At 41.1% G+C, this 25,555-nt stretch overlaps 1 protein-coding gene across 2 annotated transcripts in view; it reads right to left on the bottom strand.

The window, feature by feature from the left end:
• LOC143281064 (bifunctional glutamate/proline--tRNA ligase-like) overlaps window positions 1-25,555 on the bottom strand; it is a 65,676-nt gene that overhangs the window by 4,628 nt on the left and 35,493 nt on the right. For both annotated transcript variants that reach the window (XM_076585984.1, XM_076585985.1), the window contains 6 exons: window positions 6,378-6,620; window positions 5,649-5,869; window positions 3,877-3,928; window positions 2,300-2,509; window positions 1,437-1,589; window positions 275-376 (listed from right to left, as the gene is read on the bottom strand). In XM_076585984.1, coding sequence (XP_076442099.1) covers window positions 275-376; window positions 1,437-1,589; window positions 2,300-2,509; window positions 3,877-3,928; window positions 5,649-5,869; window positions 6,378-6,620 — 981 coding nt within the window. The remainder of the gene's footprint in view (window positions 1-274; window positions 377-1,436; window positions 1,590-2,299; window positions 2,510-3,876; window positions 3,929-5,648; window positions 5,870-6,377; window positions 6,621-25,555) is intronic.

Below are 25,555 nucleotides of genomic sequence, written 5' to 3'. Positions count from 1 at the left end.
TACAGAATTATCTCCAAAAACAGAAATTTGTCTCCGTTATGTTACATGAACAATCAGTTCTGTGAAAATACAGAATTTTCTCCAATAACAGAAATTTGTCTCATATGTTACATGAACAATATAGAGAATCAGCCATTCAATACAAACACACAAAGGACATAATAATAATGTGAATTTATATTGTGCCTGTTCTCTAGGCAAAGCTGTAAGCACTTACCATATAGCTTAAAGACTCACACATACACTGTGCAAAGAATGTGAAAAAAGATCTTACCTCTTGCTTAGCCTCCTCTGCAGTGGCCCAGGCTGTGTGACCTTCCTGCCACAGGAACTCGCGGGTTCGTAAGAATGGCTGTGGATGTTTGAACTCCCACCTCTGCAAAACAAAAAGACTTTTTTTCTTTCTTTCTTTTTTTTAAAGCATTTTGAAGCAAATGCAAGCATCAAACAAAATATTATATTGTAGATACATGTTACGTAGGCTACACACACACGAAGCCCAGACAGTTGCTGACGACAGCTGGCCAGAAATTCTGTGCAGGTCATTTTGTGTTTTCCTGTCGATGTCATGGAAACCAGCGATAAGTGTTCATACTGGCCAGCAACAGCCAGCTTTTTGATTTGTCTGGTGTTCACAGATCAGATGGATGATTGATTCAAAGGAGAGATTCTTTAATGATACTAGCAATGTGAATCCCAATAATATTTGTTTACTCTGTCTGGAAGGGACTGTATTGTTTCTAGCTGACAGTAACTGGCTGTGTCTGACTGAAATATGTTGGTGTGTCAAGCTGACAGCAATTGGTTGGGCTTATTGTGGACATGTGCATGATAAAAAAAAATTCAAATACAAAGTGACCAATCACATCTTTAACTGGAAGAATAAAAATTATTCACAAGAATTATCTTCCTATAGTTTGTATATCAGATTACCAGACATAGTCTTTTATTCTAGAAATGCTTCTTTTAGTTAGTTCTTATCATTATTAGTGAGAAATCAACACATACTGACTGAAACAGCAGTGATTTTTTAAAGTACCATTTCATCTTGTTTTCAACTAATGATAAATCAGGAAGCCAAGCTATGTAGTAGGCCTAATTTGGTCCTTTCATGGGCTGCAAATCTATACATATTCATATGAACAAGTGGACTTTAAGGTATATGATCATATTCACCCTACCATGACACCATACTCCATTTTCCAAGGTTACTGTTCTTATGACTTAAAGCTCCAACACCACTCTCTACTGTTTTAAAAACAATTCTCAAGCCAACCATCTGACTGTGTCCCACCTTCCACTAATCATACACATAGAGCCAAAGTGATGTTAATACTAATAATATATTTTGTACAGTGCTTACCCTTTGGCTTTAAGTGCATTTAACAATACATGTGGCAGCAAACAGTTGACACACAAACACAGGGAAGACTGACCACCACGTTGCACCACTGGTTGAGGCGCAGAGGCAGGTCGCGGTGGGACTTGATCCACTTGGCGTAAGCAGGGTACATCACAGTCTCACTGGTGGGACGCACAGCAATTGGTTCTGCTAGATCCGACTGCCCCGATTTTGTCACCCAGGCCACCTGCAATTATACATTTGACAGTGCTGCTTATTGTCAAGCCAACCACAGTGTCATATACCACCCAACTAAAAAACAAAAAAATAACATAAAACTCTGTCACAGCTGGGGGGAAAACAAAACAGTTTATGGCATTATCTTAACCGCTGTGTTCCTTAAGGCAAGTAAGACTGGTCTGTGACTAGGAGATAACCCTTTTGCAATTCATCATCCCCAGATTATTATGTCATGTTTACAACTTTACTGATCCAATCATGGAAATTTAAAACATGTAAAAAAAAAAAATAAAAAAAATGATGTATAACATTTCATGGAAAAACAAAGTTCAGGCTAAGTTATGAGAATTCCCAAAACTAATCCCCCATCACCACATATTTGGTATCCTTACATATTAGCAAAAAAAAACAACCAAACCCAACAGCACAGGTTCATGATTGTCAAGACTGACTGAATAAAAAACGAAAAAACAACAGCATTAAACAGCTGTTAAAAAAAAAAAAGAGAAAAGAACAAAGTTTTCATGAGCAAACACAATTCATGTCACATCTTTCCCTCACTTTCAATCTAAAGATGGTGTCAGAGTGTGTGGACAGATCCATATATGCTACACATCTGCTGTATATATTAATTTTTAAAAACAATTTTTTTAAGGTAAATAAATTATAAAAAATAAAATAAAATTTTAAAAAAAGAACTGAGACACAGTGACCTACCTCTGGAGCGAAGTCTGCAATGTGAGTTTGCTCCCTTTCCAGGGCACTGCGGGACACAAAGATGGGGAAGTAGGAGTTCTCCACCCCTAGCTTCTTGATCTCGGCATCAAAGAATTCCTTGATCTTCTCCCAGATGGAGTAGGACCAGGGACGCAGGATGTAGCAGCCACTGACGTCATAGTACTCAATCAGTTCTGCCTTGGTGATCACCTGCCACACACACAACACGAGTCATCCACTGCTGATCTGAATCATATCATGCTGCTTATAACTCAGGTCCACTTTTTATCCAACTCTTCGTTTTTACACCATTCAACATCTGAACTCCACAAATGCCCAATCAAAAGCCAATTTTTCCCCCTTCAAGTCACAAAAATTTATTTTATCTTATATAAGTTGTCGTTTTTTTGTGTGTGTTTTTTTTAAAGTAAGATCTAGAACCAACAACACAGAAAACGGACTTTTTACCAATTATTGTTAAACCTATGAAAAAGACAAAGGTATTACTTTCTTTACTGATAAAAAACCCAAACAAACAGCTGACTAGGGCTGAAAACTGACAATATCATTTTCAATCTCATAGAAGCTTAAGGATCCTAGGCTGTTGTATTCATAAGTCCACTTTAAAAGCAAACTGATTTCAAATGCACAAACTAGATTCCAAAGGAAGGGAAAATGAGAATAAGAAGGTAACAATGCTGGGATAATTATAACTTAACAACTTTTTCATGCTTATTCCAATTTCATTTCACTGGAGAACACACCCACAACATGGTAGCACTGTTCATACCATCTGAATGGTTGTCCCTGGTGGAAGTTCTGTAGAAAAACCCTCTCCGATAGCAAAACATACATTTGCAGTCAGAAAAAGAAAAAAACAGGAGAGGCAAGGCCTTCAAGACTCACTTGTGATACACTGAAAAAAAAATCCAAGCTTTTTATGTATTGTGTATAATTTCAAAATGTAATGTTTAAGATGAGAAAGATCAGCTTAAGCGAATTAAGTCCCCTAGCATTAATTACAGAGTAATTTCCCTTTTTTACTATCTGCACCAAAAACGTTTGCAAAATAAATAAAACTTCCATGCTTAGCAAAAGAAGTTCCTGTTTGAACAAAAAATGATAATAGTGACTGCTCTTGTTGTTGGGTCAGAATATCAGATCAAAGTGCCAAATTTAGAGAATACAAAAATTATAAATATAACAGTAAATGCAGTTTGCATATAATTAGGTTTCTTTTTTTTAAAATTTTTTTGTGCCCATCCCAGAGGTGCAATATTGTTTTAAACAAGATGACTGGAAAGAAGTGAATTTTTCCTATTTTTATGCCTAATTTGGTGTCAACTGACGAAGTATTTGCAGAGAAAATGTCAATGTTAAAGTTTACCACAGACACACACACACAGACAACCGAACACCAGGTTAAAACATACTCACTTTGTGAGTCAAAAATGGGTGGAGCTGAACTGCAGCAATAAGCTGTCCCTGTGGAGAGCAGCCTGTATTTCATGAAGAGTACTGCTTTATCATATTAACACAAAACAATGAAGCAGCCGTCCTTGCAGCAACACACCTACCTGTGAATACCAGTCAGCCAGGTTTTCTTCCTTCTTTGCCTCCAGACCCAGCCTGCCAATAACAAAAATCTTTATGTTGACATGGGGAATTTTTTTTACTCTGAATTCCTACCGCTGACCTTCCACCTTCCCACTCCACATTAACACCCTCTCCGTCTCTTTCAACAAAATGTTACTGTTAGTGAGATATCCAATGGTCATGTTTCATCCTACTATGGGCGCCAGCAACAAAAAGTGGAAAGACATAATATGCCACAGCCTGAAATCACTTGGTGTACTTCAACACTTATACTAACATGCTATGCATTTATCAACAACACTGCTTCCTCATTTTTACAAAACAAATGACAGAAGCACAAGTGTAGGCAGACGCTTGTAAAATTATAAACATTAAAAGCAAGCCTGCTGTATGGATAAAGTATGGATGTACTGCATCAGATGTTAGTCACCTGGGGTCAAACCTGACTGATCTAGCCTTTTGTGGGCGACAATTTTGGTGTGAAGGATGTGTGTTTGAAGAGCTCCTTTGCATCTGGTGGGCCAGAGCAAACCCTAAGAAATGAAATAAGGTGAGAACAGTGCCCTCCCTGAAAATCCTCCTCCTTGATTATGAAGACATGGGGAGCAAGACCTGGGTGCCTGACTGACTGTTTAGGGGTATGACTAAGGATTTGTCTCCACTCCCCAGCCAGACCTTTTGCTTGAAACCAGCCAGTCGTATGGGCCTTTCCACTACCACTCTCACATTCCAGGAGGAAGAATACAATGTTCCCACGTTTCCATACTTTTTTCTAGACCAGACTGAAAATTTTCCATACAAAACACATAAACCAGACATAATGAAAAATGTGTCTGCTACACTGCCAAAAGACATTGGTGAATAACCTGGTATTGATGTTTTAGTTTCATCACCTATTCTGTTTTTCTTTTTTTTTCTTTTTTTCTTTTTTTTTTCTTTTCTTTTTTTTTATACAAAGAGTAAGCTCTTTGTAGAATGGCACTTGTCAAGAATTTTATTAAAATTCCCAAACTTTTCCAGACCCTGAAGGGTAAAACATTTTTCTAAGACATTCCAGTCCTTGGAAATGCCCCCCTCCCGCCACCCCCACCCCCGAAAAAAAAATCCAAACTTCTGCGACTGTACACATCGAGAAGAATCTATAAACACTACTCATGACAATAGAAAACTTACACCATGGAAAAAGAGAAATGCAAACCACTGAAAAAAGCTATAGGTAAAATAAGTAGCATGTTAACTAAACAATCACTAAACAGAGTGGCCGTTAAATGAAAACAGATGAAGTTTCCTCAGCGTTAAGATATGAGCGGTTTGACAGGGGTATGATGATTGACGCAGAATTTGGTTTTCTGCATAAATCTTGATGCACATATTTAATAGAGGTAATGAATACTATTGGAGATTACAACTGAAACTCAACATGCACCTATTCAACTATGAACCAGTGTGTTGCCAAGCATATCCTATCACCCACCGACTGTAGGGGTAACATACAATGAAAAAATTCAGGGACGTAAGGAAATCTGATGTTACTATGTAAATTTTTTAACTGGCAGTTTCAGGATTTGTTCTTCTGCAGTATCTATCTCCCCATAGTCCAAGCTGAAAGCACTAAGCATAACTGGCTTTAATGCAGTGTACACTTGTACAGGACAAAAAAAACCAACAACAAAAAAACAGCAGTGGTTGTTAAGCTGTTCAGTGCTCCTCTTCATTGACAGGTGGTGGCACTGAAATGGAGAAAGATACTAACCTTGTGACCTTCTTGACCTCTCTGCCAGTGTCAGACTCTTTGGAGGCTTTTTCGGCATCTCCCCCTGCTGCCTTGGCCTTGTCACCTCCCTTGGCCTTGTCACCTCCCTTGGCCTTGTCTGGCTTTCCCCTTTTGTTGCCCCCTGCTATGTCCACCCCTGTCAGATCTTTGTACTTGGCCTTCAGCTCCAGTAATTTCTGCACTGCTGTATCAATTTCCTCCTGTGTTACATAGTAAACGACAACAAAAACGTTTTAATGATTTCATGAAAAAAAAAAAGTAACCTGACAGGCAGTGCTGTAAAACTGACTTACTGTATATATTCCTTAGGTCATCTTTCTTTTTTTCAAATACATTTTTAGTATGTACAGAAAAAAGTGACCGTATTCTGCAAAATTATCATGAGACAATGCATGCTTCAAGTTCAAAATTGACTTTTCTAGTCAAGTCACAGACATCCATCTAAAAACATTCATAAAAAACATCTTAACTAAGATCTTTCAGTTATCCACATAGTACATGCCCATGCTGATCCAAGACAATATATGACTTGTATCTTGCAAGAAAATGCCTGATTAAAACATCAAAGCATATGAACCCTAGTTATCAATATTTTATTCTTGAACACAGAGAGACAGAGGGTGGGGGAGGGATTGTGATTCAGAGTGGGGGGGCAGAAGAATACAGGAAGCAAAGAAGAAATTTTTTTAAAAAGCACCCATCACGAACCTTGGCCCCACCCCCTGACTTCAGCTGCCGCACTTTGTCACCCTGAGCATCGACTTCAGCTTTTGTGGCAACAGCTTCAGCGGAATCTTCCGCCACTTTGCCAGCAACTGGCATGGCTGTGGTCTTCTCTGCTGCTTTGGCTGGGGTGCTGCCTGGTTTGGGAGGGGTCCAGTCTTTGCCTGTGGCCTCTTTGTACTGCTTCTTCAGGGACAGCAGCACCTGTACTGCTGCGTCTATGTCCACCTGAAAAGAACACACACACAACAGATAAACACCTGAACTGCTGTGTCTAAATTCCCCTAAACACACACACTAAGAACACGTGTACTGCCATGTGTATATACCCTCGAACACAACAGACATTCATTCAGTGGACAGAAAAAAATTTAAAGGTGGGAAATAGAAGTAATTAATTTATTTCTCCACCTCTTCCCATCTCTTTCACACACATAAACATGGACAGTGTTTGCACTTCCACATCTACCATCACCTGCAATCCCATCAATTCAAGCTGTTCAACAGTTTGTATTTTCACCAAACTTGCTACACACAAATAAGGCAATACTTACTGTTCGCCTTAACTGCCCTATATCTAATAACTGTGTAATTTACAATACTACAAAGTCATATGCAGGTCTACACCAAAAAAGAGATTGAGAAGCACACAGAAGTCATCATCATCAGATACAACGGACTACCAATAATTTACAATGTATAAATAAATTGACAACAAATTTCACTTCCTGTGAAAAAAATTTTTAATGATAAAAACCACATGGTTCACAATTACCGATTAATATGCTCTGTGGCATAAAAACAAAAATGAAAGTTCCTTCACTTTGCAACAGTTCTCCACAAAATGTTTAGTTTTCTGGACCTGGACAGGTACGTTGCTGAAGCCAAGATTGACAATAATCATAGTTGGTGTGTGTGTGTGTGTGGGGTGGGGGTGGGGGGTTGGTTTGCGCACAGGAGTAGGACTCGTGGCTCTGGGCCATCTGCCTGAAACAAACTAACTTGATGTCATTGTGACTGTCAGATTGTTCCACTCCACTGATGTTCTTATAAAAAGTTCCTATATTATTCAGTGCTAGGTAGTGGCACAACAAAACATATCTGCTTTTGTTTACTGCTGTTTGTGGCAGAGGCGTATTTGTTCAAATATCATTAAAGCTGTGTTCACCCACCACCCCCACCATATATATATAAGCACTTGATAACAAATCAAAATAACAGAAACCTTCATTGATCAAACTTCAGTTATTTCCGACAGTCTTACACATCAGCATAAAATATGTCTGTAATTTTCAGGTAAATGATAAATAGAGTCCAGTGCATATAAAACTGATCTGATTCTAAATCATCTGGCTGTGAATCATACTGTTCAAAGTTTCTCTTGATGTAACATCCACACATTTCCTTGCAAACAACCACTCTCAACACACAAACCCTGCACATGCACGCACACACGCACACATTAATAAACCTTTTTAAGAACCATGTAGAATGTGAAAAATTTGACCACAGTGAATGAGTATGGTTTGACAAGGAATAACCTCCATTTCAACTGGGTGGGTCTCCAGACAACCAGAGACGAAGGCAGCAATTTTGGTGTTTCTCAGGGCAATTTGGAAAGCTATTATCTGAACATAACACTGCATTTATATGCAGCCTACAGGTTGGTGCAACCTGCAGGAAGAGATCACACAGAACCCAGTTGTTCAATAATTGGTCCAAGTTATTCTTATTCTTGTTGCTTATACTGGTTATAGTCCAGCCGACCACACAGGGCCATATCAGGACTGTCAAACCATAAATGCTCAACCACGCCAACACAAAACTGTCACATCTACAAAAAAAAAAAACACTAAGACAAACCCTTAACCCTTTGAGCCCTGAGTTCCTGAGCAATTTTAACCCTTCTGCCTGAGCTCCTGAGCCAAAATTTGCAAATAATTGGTATTAAACCCTTTGAGCCCTGACCACCGCTTTACCGGTGGCAGAGAAAAATGACATAATGCCCAGCCACCGGTTGGGCGGTGCGTAAAACTTGAAGCGTGCAGAGTCTCAACCTGGCCCATCAGGGCAGAAATCAGGGACAAAACGTGCGAGAAAACAACTGTACACAACGCAGCAAGTAACTGATATGCTTGATAATTTATCGGAAGTAGAGTATGACAATGATTACTCTGATAGTGAGGTGGAATTCGAATCGGATGATTCTGCTACAGATAGTGATGTTGAAAATGAATCTGAGCATGCAGAATCAGTTGATCAAAGGAGGCGTGTCAGGTTGAGACTCTGCACGCTTCATGGTAGAAATCGATCTTTTTTATCCAAAGCACATGGACAAAACACTGAAAAGGTGCAGCAATGTTGGTACTACGTTCGCTGACGTCAGAATATTACGGTTTTCCTGATTGGCTCTTCAATATAAGTCAACCAATAGCAAAACACGACAACCGGTGGCCAGGCATTATGCCACCCCTCCCCACCACCGGTAAAGCAGTGGTCAGGGCTCAAACGGTTAAAACAGTTCATGACACAGTATCCCAACCCTTTAGCTCCTTACAACAAATAAGATTAGGCAATACAGAAGACTCAAGCCATTCCGCTTAATTTATCATCCCCAGATTACAAAAAATCGTAAAAAAGGAAAAAAAAAAAACAACAAAACACAATACCTCAAAGCCAAACAAAAAATACATAAAAAAGGCCATATAGGCAAATAACACTGCAGAATGGGCAGCTAGTGCCCATCCCAGTGTTTACACCTCACTACCTAATCGCCAGAGCAAAACGGCACAGATAGTTCAACTTCATCATAGACCGCAGAAAAGAGAAAAAAAAAGTGTCAAGGCTTGCTTGAAAAAAGAAAGGGGAATGGACTAGTAAGGCTGAAAAAGGAAACAACAGTGAAGAAAGAAAAAAGGCAAAAACAAAGAGTGCCAGAAATGAGGAAATTTCTAGCACAGAATTTCCAGAAGGTAGGGATGCTGTTCATACTGAAAGACCCTCAGCATCCCCACGGGGTTGATTGGTCCATGTTTAAAAAATAACTAAATCTTATAAATGAAGAGAAAGATTGCTCTACACTCTGTCACTTCACCCAGTAAGTTATCCACTTGAATTTTGCTTCAGTATGACATCAATGAGACTGGAATTTAAATGTCGACATGATGTAGTTTTCTTCAGCCAGAGCTGATAACTATGTGTGTGCTTCACAAGCACAAATAAACTATAAGCATTTTCAATGACAGCAATTTATTTTGAATCCATCTGAATATTCAATGAAAAGATACAAAGGGGATAAAGACACAAAAGGAACTTTCCATGTTTAACTTTCTCTGCTAGAAATTTCCTCTCTTGCTGCAACTGCAAATAAGTTATTTTGATGTCAGAATCCCTATTTCTGTTCTGACTCAGTGTAATCTAGTGTACAACCTCAGTCTTGTCTTTGTTAGTTTGTGTTCACTTTCACTAGCTATGAAATACAAAACTTTTTCTTAATATATCTGTATCCTCCCACTCCCAATATGAGGCATAGGAAATTAAAAGTAATTCCCCCAACAGCCTGTTTGTATGAGTGTGTGCTGCATATGTGTGTAGACCTGATGTAATGTGTTATCTGTAAGTAAACAATAAAACAATAATTTTCAAAGCTTAAGTAGTAGTAGTCGTAGTATAGGGACTGGCAAGTCATCTGCCGAGACCTCTCGGTTTTTTTTATGTCCCCATCGAATATTCATCTTCACTTCTTCCATTTTTTTTCTTTTGTTTGTTGTTGTTGGGCGGGCTACGCAAGTACACTTCTGCAAGAAACTTTGTTATATTCTTCATTCTTTAAGCTCTAGGCCCGGCCGCTCTAGCCGCAAGTACGCCAAGCAAATCAACCTACCGATCTTGCACAGCCCAAGCTATATCAAGACTGTCAAAAGTCAATGTACTATCGATAAACAACGTGTCAAAAGAATAAAAGAAACAAGCCACCAGCTGAATCTAGTCATCCTGAGCGTTTTCAACTGACAGATGACAAGCCGAAGTGTTATGGATTGCATCATCTCTTTCACTTGAAAACTTCACTCAAGCGAACTACCCGTGGAATGAACTTGTGTCATACACTGAGGCGAGTTCTCACCCAAGCTCAGACGCTCCGGAGTGTTTTGTGTTATCGGCAAACAAAGCAATGTCCACGTGGAAAGCCAAAATCCGAGTCAGCCGCCTGCCACACTCACTTGACCCACTTTCCTTCCGGCACAGAGCCAGTCCGCATTGTTTCGTATCTATGCTCCCTCTTGATTTCATCAAAAGTATCTGTCAGTTTAATATGTGACCACATTTATGAAATATCGTCGACGGGAAACAAGCAATTGGTTCCTTTTCATTCTTCTTTTGTACCAGAGTGGAAAATACAGTTCTGAAAACCAGTCTGTGGAAGTTTGTCGTCTGCTACAAAAAAAAGTGTGGGGGGGGGTTGGGCGTGACCGATTTGCACATTAATTTTTGAAGAGGAAGAGCGCGCGAAAATTAACTGGCCGACACCTGCTGCTCGGTTTTGCGAGGGTGTTGTGTGAGTGGGCAAGGGATAACTTGGAGGCCGAAATTTTCTTGGATGCAGCGGTACTGACAAGTTTGTTCACGTCACTGACCGAAACCTGCCTCTCCGTAATGACGTCATTGCAAAGGTCAAGGCCACCACACTGGCCAACTATGTTTTGGACCACAGCTGATGGAAGGCCATTAAATCACATTTTAATCACCTTTTCAGTAAAGCCCTGCCCATATCCCCTGGTACCGCCCCCACTCAGTATGTATGTTAACTGTTAGAAATATGAAAAGAAGCTAGCACAGGACTGAACTTTTGGTGGCACATGAGCACTGAGTGTGGGATGTCCCCTCCCTACTCCCCCTTCATACATAAAATTATGCATACATGAAGACTGATATGTGTTGCAGATACACATCTTCCGTGTGTGTGTGTGTGTGTGTGTGTGTGTGTGTTAATGCCAATTTGAGCATTCTCATTCTTCATGATTTATGAATATGGTTTGACATGTTCAATTCTAAAATGCGAATATCAGTCGATATTTGGGTTCATCTGTATCTATCTCATCAACCATAGCTGGGTTAATGAAGTGTGCATGGTTTCCAGGCTTTGAAGGAAGGAGACAGGGCTCTGTGTGTACATATGTGTGTGTGTGTGTGTCTGTGTGTGTGTGTGTGTGTGTGAATGTATAAACCTGAGATCTAGTAGATATACAAAAATTCATTCTGTAAAGCAATGCATGAAAATATGCCAAACTGAGTGACCAAGTATGACAAATATGACCATCTGATAAACTGGCTACTTCCTGACATACAATGTTAAAAAAAATAAAAAAATTTTTAGGCTTTCTTGAAACTGAAACTATTCAGATCTCTTCACTTATTTGTTGTGTTTCTGAAAATCCACTTCATCAGAAAACAAATACAGCAGACAAAACCAAAAATTTTAATAATGTTTTAGGTAGTGCTGCGCTCGCCTGAATTTTGCATAGTGAAATATGTTGTGACAAAACATAATACAATACAGTACTTTACATATGCAGAGGGAACCAAATAATCATGTTCGAACTAATATCCTCATTCACATTCAGCCTCTCAATTTCCACAACTTTTGACTTCACCACTACTTACAAGTCAAAGGCCTCTTTTTCAGAGCAACCAATCAATAACCTTCCAGTCACCTGCTGCAGACCCACTCCGAACTGGATCAAAACTAAGACACAGACCAATGTTTCAACGCTGAACTTGATCAGAGCTGCCTAACAGTCCATACAAACCCTGAACATGCCCTTATATAAAGGAGTGTAACAAGCACTCACCACAACCGACCTTGACCTTAAGGTTGTCAGCCAATATTGACTTTTAAAAAAAAAAATATATATATATATTTTTTTTAAGTAGGACGTCCTCGCGTCTCAAACACATTTTGAGTTGTAGTGCAATACAGATGCACCTAATTACAGAGTCAAGTGTAGAGACCAAGGAAGATGATGATTGTTTATCCTATCAGTTACGTGTAATCAGTTGACAGATTGCTGGTTCACCTTTACAGAACTCATTATTACAAGTAACACACCTGATTTTGAGGATTTTGTGATAGGCAACTGTTTCTTCAGTCCATGTTTTCTTTGAGTCAGTCAAGTATATGATGGGCATGTTCTTCGTTCTTGCGCTTCTCTTCTACCTTTCTTGCCAGAACTTTGAAGTTGTAAGCTGTCATTATCATTGTAAGCTGCCGTTATTGTTGTGTCCATGACTGAATCGTAGCTTAATGTTAAGAAGCGAAAGTAAATAGTTGACAATCTCCCTTTGTTATGACGCAATATTCTTCTATCATGACATCATAGCTAAAAAAAACGTCACTTGAAGAGCGAGAGCGAAATGAAGTAAAAGACCTGCCAACCGTCCTCCTGTGTTTTCGGTATTTATTGTTTATTGCTGTGTTCTGCCAACACCACACAAACATTACATCTGACGACGAGGATGCTACGAGATAGCTTTGAACCCATATTGCGACAAGGAAGCTACGAGATAGCTTGAATTCGCATCATGAGCTCCCTATCGTTAAATAGGTGTGCTGAACGGTCCAGTCACGAAGTGGGCGAACCCAAAATATTTTTTTTTAAAACACTCGGTGACTCAGTGACTGGCTGGAGGTTTACCCCCATTTGAAAAATTTGTTGTGCATGGTGAGGAGAACACAGCAGGGACCCGGTGGCAAAAATGGGCAGATAGATTAGATAATCTTCTGACTGCAATGGACATCAACACAGATATCAGAAAGAAGGCAATGCTCCTCCACTATGGCGGTGAGGACATTTATGAAATTTACGACACAATGACTGATGAACAAAAAGGTGTGGGTGCAGTAAATGATCAAGGGCAGGCCAATGAATATGAAACGTTAAAAAAATCACTGAAGACTCATTTCACACCCAAAAAGAACATTTCATTTGAAACTTTTAAGTTCAGACAAGCCACACAGAGACAAGGTGAGACAACTGACTCTTTTCACACAAGACTTCGTAGTCTAGCAGCGAACTGTGAGTTCCACAGTATGGACAATGAGATTTTATCCCAAATTATTCAAGGATGCACATCTTCTCGGGTGAGACGCAAAGCTCTGAAGGATGACCTCAATCTACAACAAATACTCAATGAAGCTCGCAGTCTGGAACTTGCTGAAGTTGAGCTTCTGCTATCGAAAACTCAGTAACTGTCAATGCCAGTGCCAATGCCATCTCCAGTGCCAGTGCACTCCCAGACAAAGAGGCCCATGGTGTTGCTTACTCAGTTAGAGGCAATCGTCCGGGACGTGGCCAACGCTTCAAGGGTCCTGGCCATCAACTTTCAGCTGATACAAGTCACAACTCCAGTCGTGATCATACTGCTCACAGTCGCACTACCTATGGTCGCGGCTCCAGGTCCAGACATGGAAGAGGTCGCCATGCTTCACATCTTGACAGTGATGGTGCTGCTCTGTGCCGTTACTGTGGTGGATCAACAACGCATACACTCTGCCCTGCGAAGGGAAAAGAATGTCGTCGCTGTGGGAAACTGAATCATTTCGCCCGTGTTTGTGAGTCTGGCCAGAAACAGAGGGTTAGGCACATTGACAATCAGTATACACACACACTTCATAATGATGTGCCCAGTGACAGTTCCAGTGAAGAAATATTTAGCATTGGCAAGCGAGCATCAAAGGCACCTTCAGTTAATGTGTACCTGGGTGACACTTTGACCAGCTTCATCATCGACACCGGGGCAACAGTGAACATTGTCACGGTCGATACCTTCAAGAGGCTCACAAATAAAGAGACATTACATGGACCTTGTCCCAAAATCTATGCCTATGGTTCGAAAATTCCCCTTCCAGTCAAAGGCTACATGCAGACAAACATTGCCTACAAAGACAAACAGACACTTGCCAAGTTCTATGTGGTTGACACAGGCAACACTGATAACCTCCTCAGTGCAGATACAGCTCAAGCACTCAACATAATCCAATTTGCCCTGGCCTCCAAGATACCAACCAACGTCATTGACGATTTCCCATCGCTCTTCGACGGAGAACCGGGGAGGATCAAAGGTATGGAAGTCAAGCTGCACATTGATGAATCTGTTCAGCCGGTACATCAACGCCACAGACGTATCCCCTTCCACATACGCAAAGACGTGGAACGAGAGATTGCACGCCTAGAAAAAGACGATATCATCGAGAAAGTGACAGGTCCAACTCCGTGGGTTTCCCCAACTGTGGTAGTCCCCAAGAAAAATGGTGGCGTCCGTCTGTGCATCGACATGAGGGAGGCAAATAAGGCTATTCAGAGAAAGAAGCATCCTATGCCGACAATAGATGAACTGATTGCTGACTTGAACGGATCCACTGTTTTCAGCCAACTAGATCTATCAGGCGCTTATCACCAACTACAGCTGCACCCTGACAGCAAATACATCACGACGTTCTCCACTCACGTCGGTTTGAGGCGTTACAAGAGACTTTTATTTGGCGTAAATGCAGCAGCTGAAATTTTTCAAAACGCCATTGCTGAGATCTTGCAAGACATTCCAGGGGCCAAAAACCTGAGTGATGACATCATTGTACATGGTGTCACGCAAGCTGACTATGATGAAAGTCTTCGGAGAACCCTGAACAGACTGAATGAAGTTGGAGCCAAGCTGAATCGAGACAAGTGTGTCTTTTCAGTGACCGAACTCATTTTCTTTGGCCATGTGTTTGGCCAGAACGGTATATCAGCAGACCCTGAGAAGATTCAGACCATCGAAAACGCCCAGCCCCCCCAGTCCGCAGCTGATGTGAGGTCATTTCTTGGAATGACACAGTATGTCGCTCGGTTTATCCCAGGCTATGCTACCATCACAGAGCCCCTTAGACAGCTTACAAAGAAGGACGTTGCTTGGTCATGGGATACCCCTCAACAAAAGGCTTTTGATGAACTGAAGCGTGCACTGACTAGTGCACACGTCATGGCTTACTTCAGCCCCCACAAGCAAACGGACATCTTGGTAGACGCCAGTCCAGTTGGCCTTGCAGCCATCATGACCCAAAATGGCCGACCAATCTGCTATGCCAGTCGTGCATTGACAGATACGGAAAAAAGATATTCACAAACAGAACGAGAAATGCTGGCGATAGTCTTCGGTGTTGAACACTTTCACCTGTACATCTTTGGATCTCCATTTGTGCTGCACACAGATCACAAGCCTCTCATTGGAATACTGAAGAACCAGAAGCCTGCAACTGCTCGAATTGAACGTCTACGACTTCGACTCCTGCCCTACGAGATGGATCTACAATACCGTCCTGGCAGAAACGAACAAAATCCAGCAGACTTCATCAGCAGACATCCCACGTCTGAACCCAGAAGAGAGAACGCATCAGAGTCATATATCAGATACATCACCCAGAATTGTGTTCCCAAGGCAATGACTCAAACAGAAGTTAGGGAAGCAGTCCAGCAAGACGAAATCCTACAGAAAGTGATCTCAGCAGTACAAACAGGGAAGTGGTACTCTCCTGATTTAAAGCAATTTGTCCTGTTCAAAGACAAACTCTCTGTACACGATGGACTTTTGCTGCGTGGCCATCGACTGGTCATCCCACAGTCACTTCAGCAGAAAGTCATTGGCATCGCTCATCAATCTCATCAAGGGATTGTCAGGACAAAACAACTTATTCGGGAAAAAGTCTGGTTTCCTGGCATCGACGCACTTGTTGAAGAGACAGTGAAGGCTTGCATCCCTTGCCAGTCTTCATATCCAGGTACCACCAACAGAGAACCCATACTTCCCACCCCACTACCCTCCAAACCATGGTCCCGTTTGGCAATGGATTTTGCCGGACCATTCCCTTCAGGTGACTATCTCCTAGTCCTCATTGATGAATACAGTCGCTATCCAGAAGTGGAAGTTATTGGCTCAACCTCCTGCAAGACTGTGATTTCCAAACTAGAAACCATTTTCGCACGCCAAGGACTTCCTGAAGTGATCAAGACAGACAACGGCCCACCGTGTAATGGTGCAGAATTCCGTGTTTTCCTTGAAGAACGGGGAATCCAGCACAAGAAAATCACTCCTTTATGGCCTGAAGCAAATGGTGAAGCAGAGCGTTTTATGAGAACTCTGAACAAAAACATCAAAGCTGCCACTGCAGGGAACGTGAACTGGAAAGCACAGTTACAAGTTTTCCTGATGCAGTATCGTGCGACTCCTCATGCCTCCACGAATATATCCCCTTTTGAGGCTCTGAACTGCAGAAAAATGAACACTGGCTTTCCTGTAGTTGACGTCATCAACACCCCTTCCCCCACACACCCCTACATTGCTCTCCATGATGCAAAGAGCAAGTAGAAGATGGCATCATACGCTGACGCCAAGCGACGCGTCACACCTTCTGACCTTCAAGTTGGAGATCACGTGCTAATCAAACAACCCAAGATCAACAAGCTTACCCCTCCTTTCAACCCAAAGCCATACACCATCATCAAGAAGAAGGGAACCATGCTCACAGCCCAGCGTGGTTCACGGCAAGTTACCACGAACTCGTCGTTCTTCAAACGCATTCTCCCAGACTCCCACAAAGACAGTACAGACAGCGAAGAGGAGGAAGAGGAATGTGAGGTGCCCCCAACACAGGAATATCCATCAACTCCTAAGCGAACAACCTCACAGCCTGCTCATCACCCAACACCTAATCATCGCACTTCAGCTCCTGGTGGTGATGACACTTCAATGCCTGGTCACAACACTCCCATGAACGGTCCACGAACACCTGTCACTGGCCTTCCGACACCTACGACCAGTCACCACACCGTCTCACCTGGTCTTCATTCTGCTATATCTGGTCCTCCAACTCCAGCCCAGCAAATGGTCAGACCAACTCGCAAACGTCGACTGCCTGAACGACTGAAGGACTTTGTGCTTCAGTGACCCAAGACTCTGACCATGTGATTTGAATGTTGCTGCTCCAGGCTAAAGTGTTTTGGTTTTATTTTATTTGTGTTGCGTTTCGCATAAGCCATGAATACTCACTCACAGTCAAACACATGCATACTCACACAGAACTTCAAAGGAAAGTTTTACTTTATCTGTTTTGAAAGTTTATTCTGACGGTTCTAGTGATATAATCTTATGAACTGATTATTCCGCAAGAATTTACTTAATTAAGATAAATAGATACTTTAGAATTAAAAAAAAAAAAATGTTCCTGAATTCTGATATATCAAGAACTCTGATATTCACCAGCAAAGTGACTTGACATTTGCTAATCAGTATGACAGTACATTGATTGCAGAGCTGTGGCGTAAAATTTTAAAAGACAATATTTATAAAAGCACCATATCAATTAATTATAATCATAAGAGTGATTTATAAGTTTAAGATAAAGAGATTAACTGACTTAAGAATATTTCATCCTATTTACTTAAAAAAAAAAAAAAATTAATTGAAGGTAGAGAGGAATGTTGTGTCCATGACTGAATCGTAGCTTAATGTTAAGAAGCGAAAGTAAATAGTTGACAATCTCCCTTTGTTATGACGCAATATTCTTCTATCATGACATCATAGCTAAAAAAAAACGTCACTTGAAGAGCGAGAGCGAAATGAAGTAAAAGACCTGCCAACCGTCCTCCTGTGTTTTCGGTATTTATTGTTTATTGCTGTGTTCTGCCAACACCACGCAAACATTACAGTTATCATCATACTACCATGAAGCCTGTCTGCTCAATCATTTCCTTGACACCTGTATGTCCAGGGCAGCACATCCATGTGTTTGCAGCTGGAGGCTGCACATGCGATGCCATTCTGGACTCCCCATCCTACTTTCAATTTTCTGTGAGAGGTTCATTGATTCAGTCAGAATTATTGCATGTTATATATCAGACAAATTATAATAATATGGATCTCAGATAGTAGACAGAATTACTTTCAGTGTCAGGCTGCATTCACAACAAGATGATGGAAAAGTTATTATGTGTGTGGGTGGATATGCATGTGTCATTCTAAAAGTGTGTGGAAGGTGGAGGCCTGAGTATGTGTGTGGCCGTTCACACATGTGCAGGTGCTGTATGTGTCTATGGTGTGTGTGTGTGTGTGTGTGTATGTGTGTGTGTGTGTGTGTGCACAAATTCACAGAAGAGAACTTTCCTGTGTCTGTGGGATGAACATAACGAACAGGTGTGCCTCTGTGTGTGTGTGTGTGTGTGTGTGCATTTGTGTGTATGTGTGTGCATGTATACCCTTCATAAGCATCCATGGTACACGTGTACCTTTCATAAGCATCTCTGGAGCATTTGCACCCTTCATAAGATGCCACCATGTGGATGTGACATACAAGTTTTAACTGTCCTATACATCAATCCAGGTTGTCATGTCTTTAAAGGAGACAGTAGCAGTGGATGCAACATCTGCCCAAAATTGGATATTGGGCTGACGTTAACTTGTATCCCCTTTTTCTTATTCCTCCTTCTTTTCTTTTTCTTTCGTGTATACAATGTTATCTTACGTCAATCTTGGTGTTTGTATGAATACAATCTTATAAATACAATGTTTGTTTGTTTGTTGTTTTTTCCCTTGCTTGGAAAGTTATATTTCTCAAATGAAAAACATCATCATCATCATTACCAGAATTTTGCACAGTTCATTCAGACCACTTTAGAAGAAATACAGCATGAACACATTAAACTATAGCAGGGTACTACAACAGCAATTCATCTGCAAGGGTATTTCTATTTCATAACATATAAAGAAGATTAAATATATATATATATATATATACATAAAAAAACAACAACAACAACAACAAAAAACAACACAGCAACAACAAGAAAAGAAAAACAAACAAAACAAAAAAAAACACCACCAGACTGACAGTTTACTGCACAGTCAACAATACTGAGAAAGTACAATGCCCAAAGGAAGAAAAAAAAAGACGAATTGACATATCTAAACACCAGTATTCATAATAATATACACACATGTAAAACTTTTTAAAGTATACACACATACACATTTTCAACGACAGCCATGTTTGTAGATTCTTCAGTAGCAGTAATGATTTAAGTGAAAACACCACACACACACACGTACACACGCTTACCTCCTGACGAAGAAAGAGTTCAAAGACATGCTGTCACCCAAGCAGGCAATCAAGAGGATATGCATGTGATAGTGATTGGGGGAGGTGGGGGGGGGGACAGAAGGGGGAAGGTGAGGCCAAAAACAAGTGATCACCATGATTGCATGTCCTGAAAGGGGGAGGGGGTGAGGTGTGAGGTGAGGGGAGGTGGCAGAGAAAAGGGTGAGTTTGGTTACAATGACCCACCACACTATTTACTTAGTGAACTCCATTCTCTCTCTCTCTCCCTCCCTGCCAAACCACCCGCCGTCAGCATGCACACAGCTGCCATTATTACAAACCTTGGGGTAAGATTACACTCAATACCTGTGCAGCCATTGCATTCTACCTGGGTGCTGTGAACCTAACTTGGGTCATCAGCACACACAGTATGAAGGTTGTTCTGACCCAGCCACTACTCTGCTGGTGTGTCTGTGTGTCAAGAACTGCAAGGACTGAGCAATGGGATGCAGCCAAAATGAGTATGTGTATATATATAGGTGTGTGTGTGTGTGTGTGTGTGTGTGTGTATGTGTGTGTGTTCATATGCATGTGTGCATGTTGGACAGGTCCACACCACTGGAGACACAATGCAAAGAGACCTAACAAAGCAACCCATCTTCATCACCATGGGCTGAATCAGAATGAAGAAAAAAAAAGTTCCCTGCTTATCTGTTGTCCCAGGCAAAATTCTGCTGAAAAATCAACTTTGGCAGAAAAACAAATACATCTGCAGGACAAAAAAAGAAAAAGAAAAAAAAGATGGTGCTCTCATTGTAGTGCGCAGAGAAATCTGTTGTGACAATATTAATAGGTTTCAGTTTCTCAAGGAGGCATCACTGCGTTCAGACAAATCTATACACACTACACCACATCTGCTAGGCAGATGCCCAACCAGCAGCATAACCCAACACACTTAGGCGTTGAGTGCATGCACATACATTTGTGTACATATCAGAGTGAATTTCTTCTATAGAATTTCACAAGAGGACAACACATTTGTTACCGTGGGTTATTTTTCAGTGCGCCAAGTGTGCAGCAGCAAATGGGACCTCAGTTTATCATCTCATCTCAATGACAAGCCACCACTCAGTTTGATTTTCCAGTCAAAACTAGGGAGAAAGGGTGAGTGGGATTTGAACCCAGACCCTCACGGACTCTGTATTGGCAGAGGAGCATCTTAACCATTCTGCCACATTCCTCTTTAATACAGTAATATAATACAACAAAATACAATAAAATACCTTCCGAATAAAGAATTTGACTTGAACCTGTTTTCTATCTTCCTGGCTGTCTGTGGTCCATGGGTTGGATTCTTCACCAGTTAGTCTGACAAAATCCAAAGGTGACAGAGCTATCAATGAGACTGCCCAGGAAAGGCCACTGAGGGCATGAATTCCACATCTTCTGCTGTGAGGTACAGCTATGGCAAGAGGAAAACAGTCTTCAAAGACAATAACTTGAAAGTCGTCACACAGAGTGGTTGTGACGAAGAATGCTAGAATGACGAAGACTGCAAAAACACTGGTGATATGACATGACACTGTTGCTTTTTTTCCAGTTGACTGCACACAATCATGTCAGGACTGCCCAGCTCAAGAAAAATTCACTGGTGTTATACACAAAACTCTGTCATATCTTATAAAAAAAAAAATAGTAACACCCCCTCTGCAAAACAACACAGTTCATGAAGTATTATCTCAACCATTAGCTCTTTAACCTGTGAGCAGTACAAGATTAGGTGTAGTTAGGGAGCCTTTATTTTAGATCCAGATCTTTGTCTATGAGATCCATATCTTTGTAAGTTCCATATCTACCAAGGTGATCCAGACATTGAAGCAATGTGTCACAATAAAGTATGTGTAGTTCATTCTATCTCTAGTGAAGTATGTGTGGTTCTTTTTGTTACCAGTGTGTCGCCATAAAGTATGTGTAGTTCTTTCTATGGTGTGTCACCATCAAGTATATGTACTTCTTTCTATGGTGTGTCACTATAAAGTATGTGTAGTTCTACCAATTACCAGTTCTACCTATTATCAGTGTGTCAACATGATGTATGTGTAGTTCTCTCTGGGTTTGTGGGCTACACCTCCCACTTTCACACACTTCTACAAATGGGATTTTACCTGCATGCTTCTTTTTACTGCACTATAGGCAGCCATATTCTGTTTTGGGGTGTATGCATGCAAGGCATGTTCAGGTTTCCACAACCCACCACACCCCTGATATGGATTGCGTGATCTTTAACATGTCTGTTTTGATCTTTTGTATATATACATGACAGAGTTGAAGATACTGGCAGGCTGCACAAATGTCAACCAAGGACAACAAAAATCTCGACCCTAATCAGGTGCCAACATGACGACTGAGCCCAGAATCCTCTAGCTGAAGTCCAAAGCTTTTACAGTTTGGCTAGTGTGCGTGTCAAGTAAGTGTACTAAAGACTGGACTTTTTTTCAGACAGAAAAATAGCACCCATGTGGATATGGATGTGTTTGTATATTGGAGGTGGATAAGTGTATGTGTATGTATATGTGTGTATTGGATGAGGATGTAGAGGAAGGTGGATAAGTGTTATCTTCAGTTTAACGTCTATTCACTATAAGTGTTTTTAGACGGAAAGGAGTCAAGTAGTGGATAAAGGAAAGGGTGTGCATGTGAATATTAGTGTAAAAAAGTGTTCATGTTATGTATCAGAGGGAAGGTAGATTATTATAAGAAAAAGTCTAAAGAGATTGTGGTGTGTATTGGATGAGATGTCATGGTGGGGGGGGGGGGGGGGGGGGAGAGAATATGTATATGCATATCAACAAGTATTAACCTACAACAATGTAAATATAAATAACAACATTAATTAATTGTAATACATCAAAGGAGGATACCAACTGGACTGGAGTTTAAAATTTCCGAAAACATTCTAAGCAATGAATAATCATTCAAAATCTTTTCAGTGGCTAATGAAATATTGGAAGAAAAGTCATCAATTACATCTTTAGGAATTAACTGTCTTATGCTCGGACAATGAACGAGTAGATGGCTTACAGTTATTTGCTTACCGCATATACATTTTATATTTTTATAAGTGTGTGGATAAGTGTGTGTGTGTATATGTGTGTGTGTGTGTGTGTGTGTGTCTGTCTGAGTGTGTGTGTGTGCGTGTGAGTGTTGGATTATGCTGCTGAGGAAGGTGGATAAGCACTTGTGTGTGAGTATGTATACAAGTTTCTGTGTGTGTGTGTGTGTGTCTGTGTACATGCATATGAGTCTCTTTGTGTCTGTGTTTGATTGTGTGGCTGTAAGTCTGTGTGTATGTACATCTGTCTCTGTGTGTGCATGTGTGCATGCATGTGTACACCTGCACTAAAGAGGAACAGCATGCTGGAGAAATAAGGGGAGGGAGAGTGGAGAAGGGGAACGAAAGGTACTGCAGTACCCACCCCACCCGACACCCTCCCACCCCAACACCCAACTCTTCCCTCCCCCTAAAGGCAGACAGACAAATATCACTCCTGACAGACACACAACAATGGCAGCCACTGTCAAAGAGGTGGGCTAATATGGAAGAGGACACAAGGACTTGAAGGAGTGAAAGAACAGAGCAGAAATCTTATCTCAGAATGAGGCAGCGTCTTGTGGAGTGAGAACATACTGACATGTCAACCTGCCATTACCCATGACACTTAAGTCCTTCTATCCCCCCACTTATCAACCCCACATAGACAGCCAATATAAAAAGAAGAGGAGAAAAAACAACCACCAGAAACTGCAACATGATACCGCTTTTCATTTGAATAACAAACACAGACTTCCTGATTGCTAGGTTGGTGACATGACCTTGACCCAAGCATACTGGCTTGTCACCAATATTTTCTGATGCAACAGCTTCAAAAATGGTGCAAAGACTTCTCAGTAAACACTGGGCTAATTCCAGTAATTTCTGGTGCAATAGTTTGCTCAAACACAAATGGAAGTCGAATCATGAGACACTGGCCTATCTCCAGCATTTTCTGATGTCTTCTGATGCAATAATTTGTCAAACACTGCAAGAACCGAGCACTGAGGTATTGTGTGCTGGTGCACATGCACAGATGTTTGAGCGCAAGCATGCAATTCACAAAAGGAAGATAAGAGAATGCGTATGTAAAGTTTTCAACACACTGAAAAAAACTTTTAAATGACCTCTTTACTTGCGGTCTTTTATGCAAATGAGAAACCAAAAGGCTTGCTCTGTTGCCTCGAAAGTATAAACCTATGACTGAAGAGAACATACATTAAAGATATGTAATAATGTATAAACCTTTGTTTGAAGAGAACAAATACCAGAAATTTATCTTTGCAGTCATACTTTGTGCTATGCATGGGAAATTGAGAACTGAAAAGGAAAATAAGGTTTTGGATAGGGTGCTATCCTTAATAAAATCAAACAAAGCACTTCTATTTATTGACACATGTTTTTTGTACTGGTCAGTGAGTATTTTCTTCTCTACCCCCTATCTGGTTTAACTGGCTAGTGACACACAGTCTGTCGCAGAGACTTAGAGGAAAAAGGTCTCACTGTTGGTGCTCCATGGTTCTGGCCTACACAGTTCCGGGGCAGACGTAGAGACAGCCCAGTCCAAGGAGACGTGGTAGCAGCCAAGTCCGGGGGGGGCTGGAGCGGGACAGACCTGGCTGAGGTCTGATGAGGCTCAGGGGCAATACCCTGTGTCTGTTTTGTTTACGGAAGAGTGTGGGAGAATGAGACCAAACTCGCATGTAAATGTTTTTTGCCTTCCTTTAGTCTGTCGCTCACTCTCTTGCATTCATTAGTGAAAGGTTTCATGAAGCAATGAAGGGAATCCTAAGGTAAGTCATTCAACTGAAGCTGTGGCACAGGTATTTACCCTGCTGTCCTCTTTGCGTGTAGCAAGGTCCCTTGTGAGTCTACAGGATTTTCCCCATTTGAACTGTTGTTTGGCAGGAGAGCTCGGGGTCCCATGGATCTGTTGGCTTCTTCATGGTCAGGTCTGGCTGCAGAGGGTGAGGACAGAACTTTGTATCAATATGTCTTTGATTTGAAGAATTTTCTCACTGATGCTTACAGTCTGGTGGAGAAGAATTTGGATATGGCTGAACAGAAAGGAAGAAACACCATGACAAAAAAGCAGTTGACAGAAAGTTCAAGGTGGGTGATTAGATATTGGTATAACTTCCCACAGAAACAAACAAGCTACTGATGATGTGGAAAGGCCCTTTTCCAGTGACCAGCGGGTTTGGTCTATAAGCCGTGACTTTTTATCCCAGCTTCAACCTCTGCAGCTTATACAATGATGCGGCTTATTTGAGGATTTTAACGATCCCAGGAGTGTCATGTTCTCGTCTATTCTTAGCTGCCCTTCAACTCACCAAAATCATGATTTCTGTCAATGAATTTTTGGATATGCCTCAGGTTAGTGTGCTAACTGTTCACGTTTTAAAAATTAAATCCACACACATTAAAGCCTTCAGATCAGCATTCAGTTCTACTCTGCTCAAGCGCACACCCTCATCATGCTGAAAACGCGATGTAATGCCTGTGATGCAGCCTTCAAATTGAAGGTGATTGCCCTAGCAGACGACAGTGCAAGTGACAAACCAGCAGCAACCTCCACCTTGCGTTCATGTTCATCAAGTGAAAAAGAGGCTGAAGTCAGTGACAAGATGGTGGAGGAATCTGTGCTGGTTGTCTTCAACTCGGACACTGAAAACGGAGATTTTAGTGGAGTCAGTGAGCAGGACGATGTTGAATAAATGTGACTCCCTAAATTATGGATCTTATTTTCATTGTGTGTGTTTTTTGTTTTTGTTTTTTTGGTGTTTTTTTGTGGCACTAGCAGTATTTTCACTTGCTTTTCTTTGTGTTGTTTCCGCTTGTGTTTATTTCATAACCTACAGTATTGACAGCTTTTCTGTAGTATCGGTATGTGTTCCAGTACCGGTAATAAGTGCGGCTTATAAGCCAATGTGGCTTATGTATGTA

Source organism: Babylonia areolata, chromosome 4 (assembly GCF_041734735.1).
Source record: "Babylonia areolata isolate BAREFJ2019XMU chromosome 4, ASM4173473v1, whole genome shotgun sequence".
In the NCBI taxonomy this organism is placed as follows: Eukaryota; Metazoa; Mollusca; class Gastropoda; order Neogastropoda; family Buccinidae; genus Babylonia; species Babylonia areolata.
Note: the sequence above shows the minus strand (reverse complement) of the source record. Positions and strands in the feature narration are given on the sequence as shown.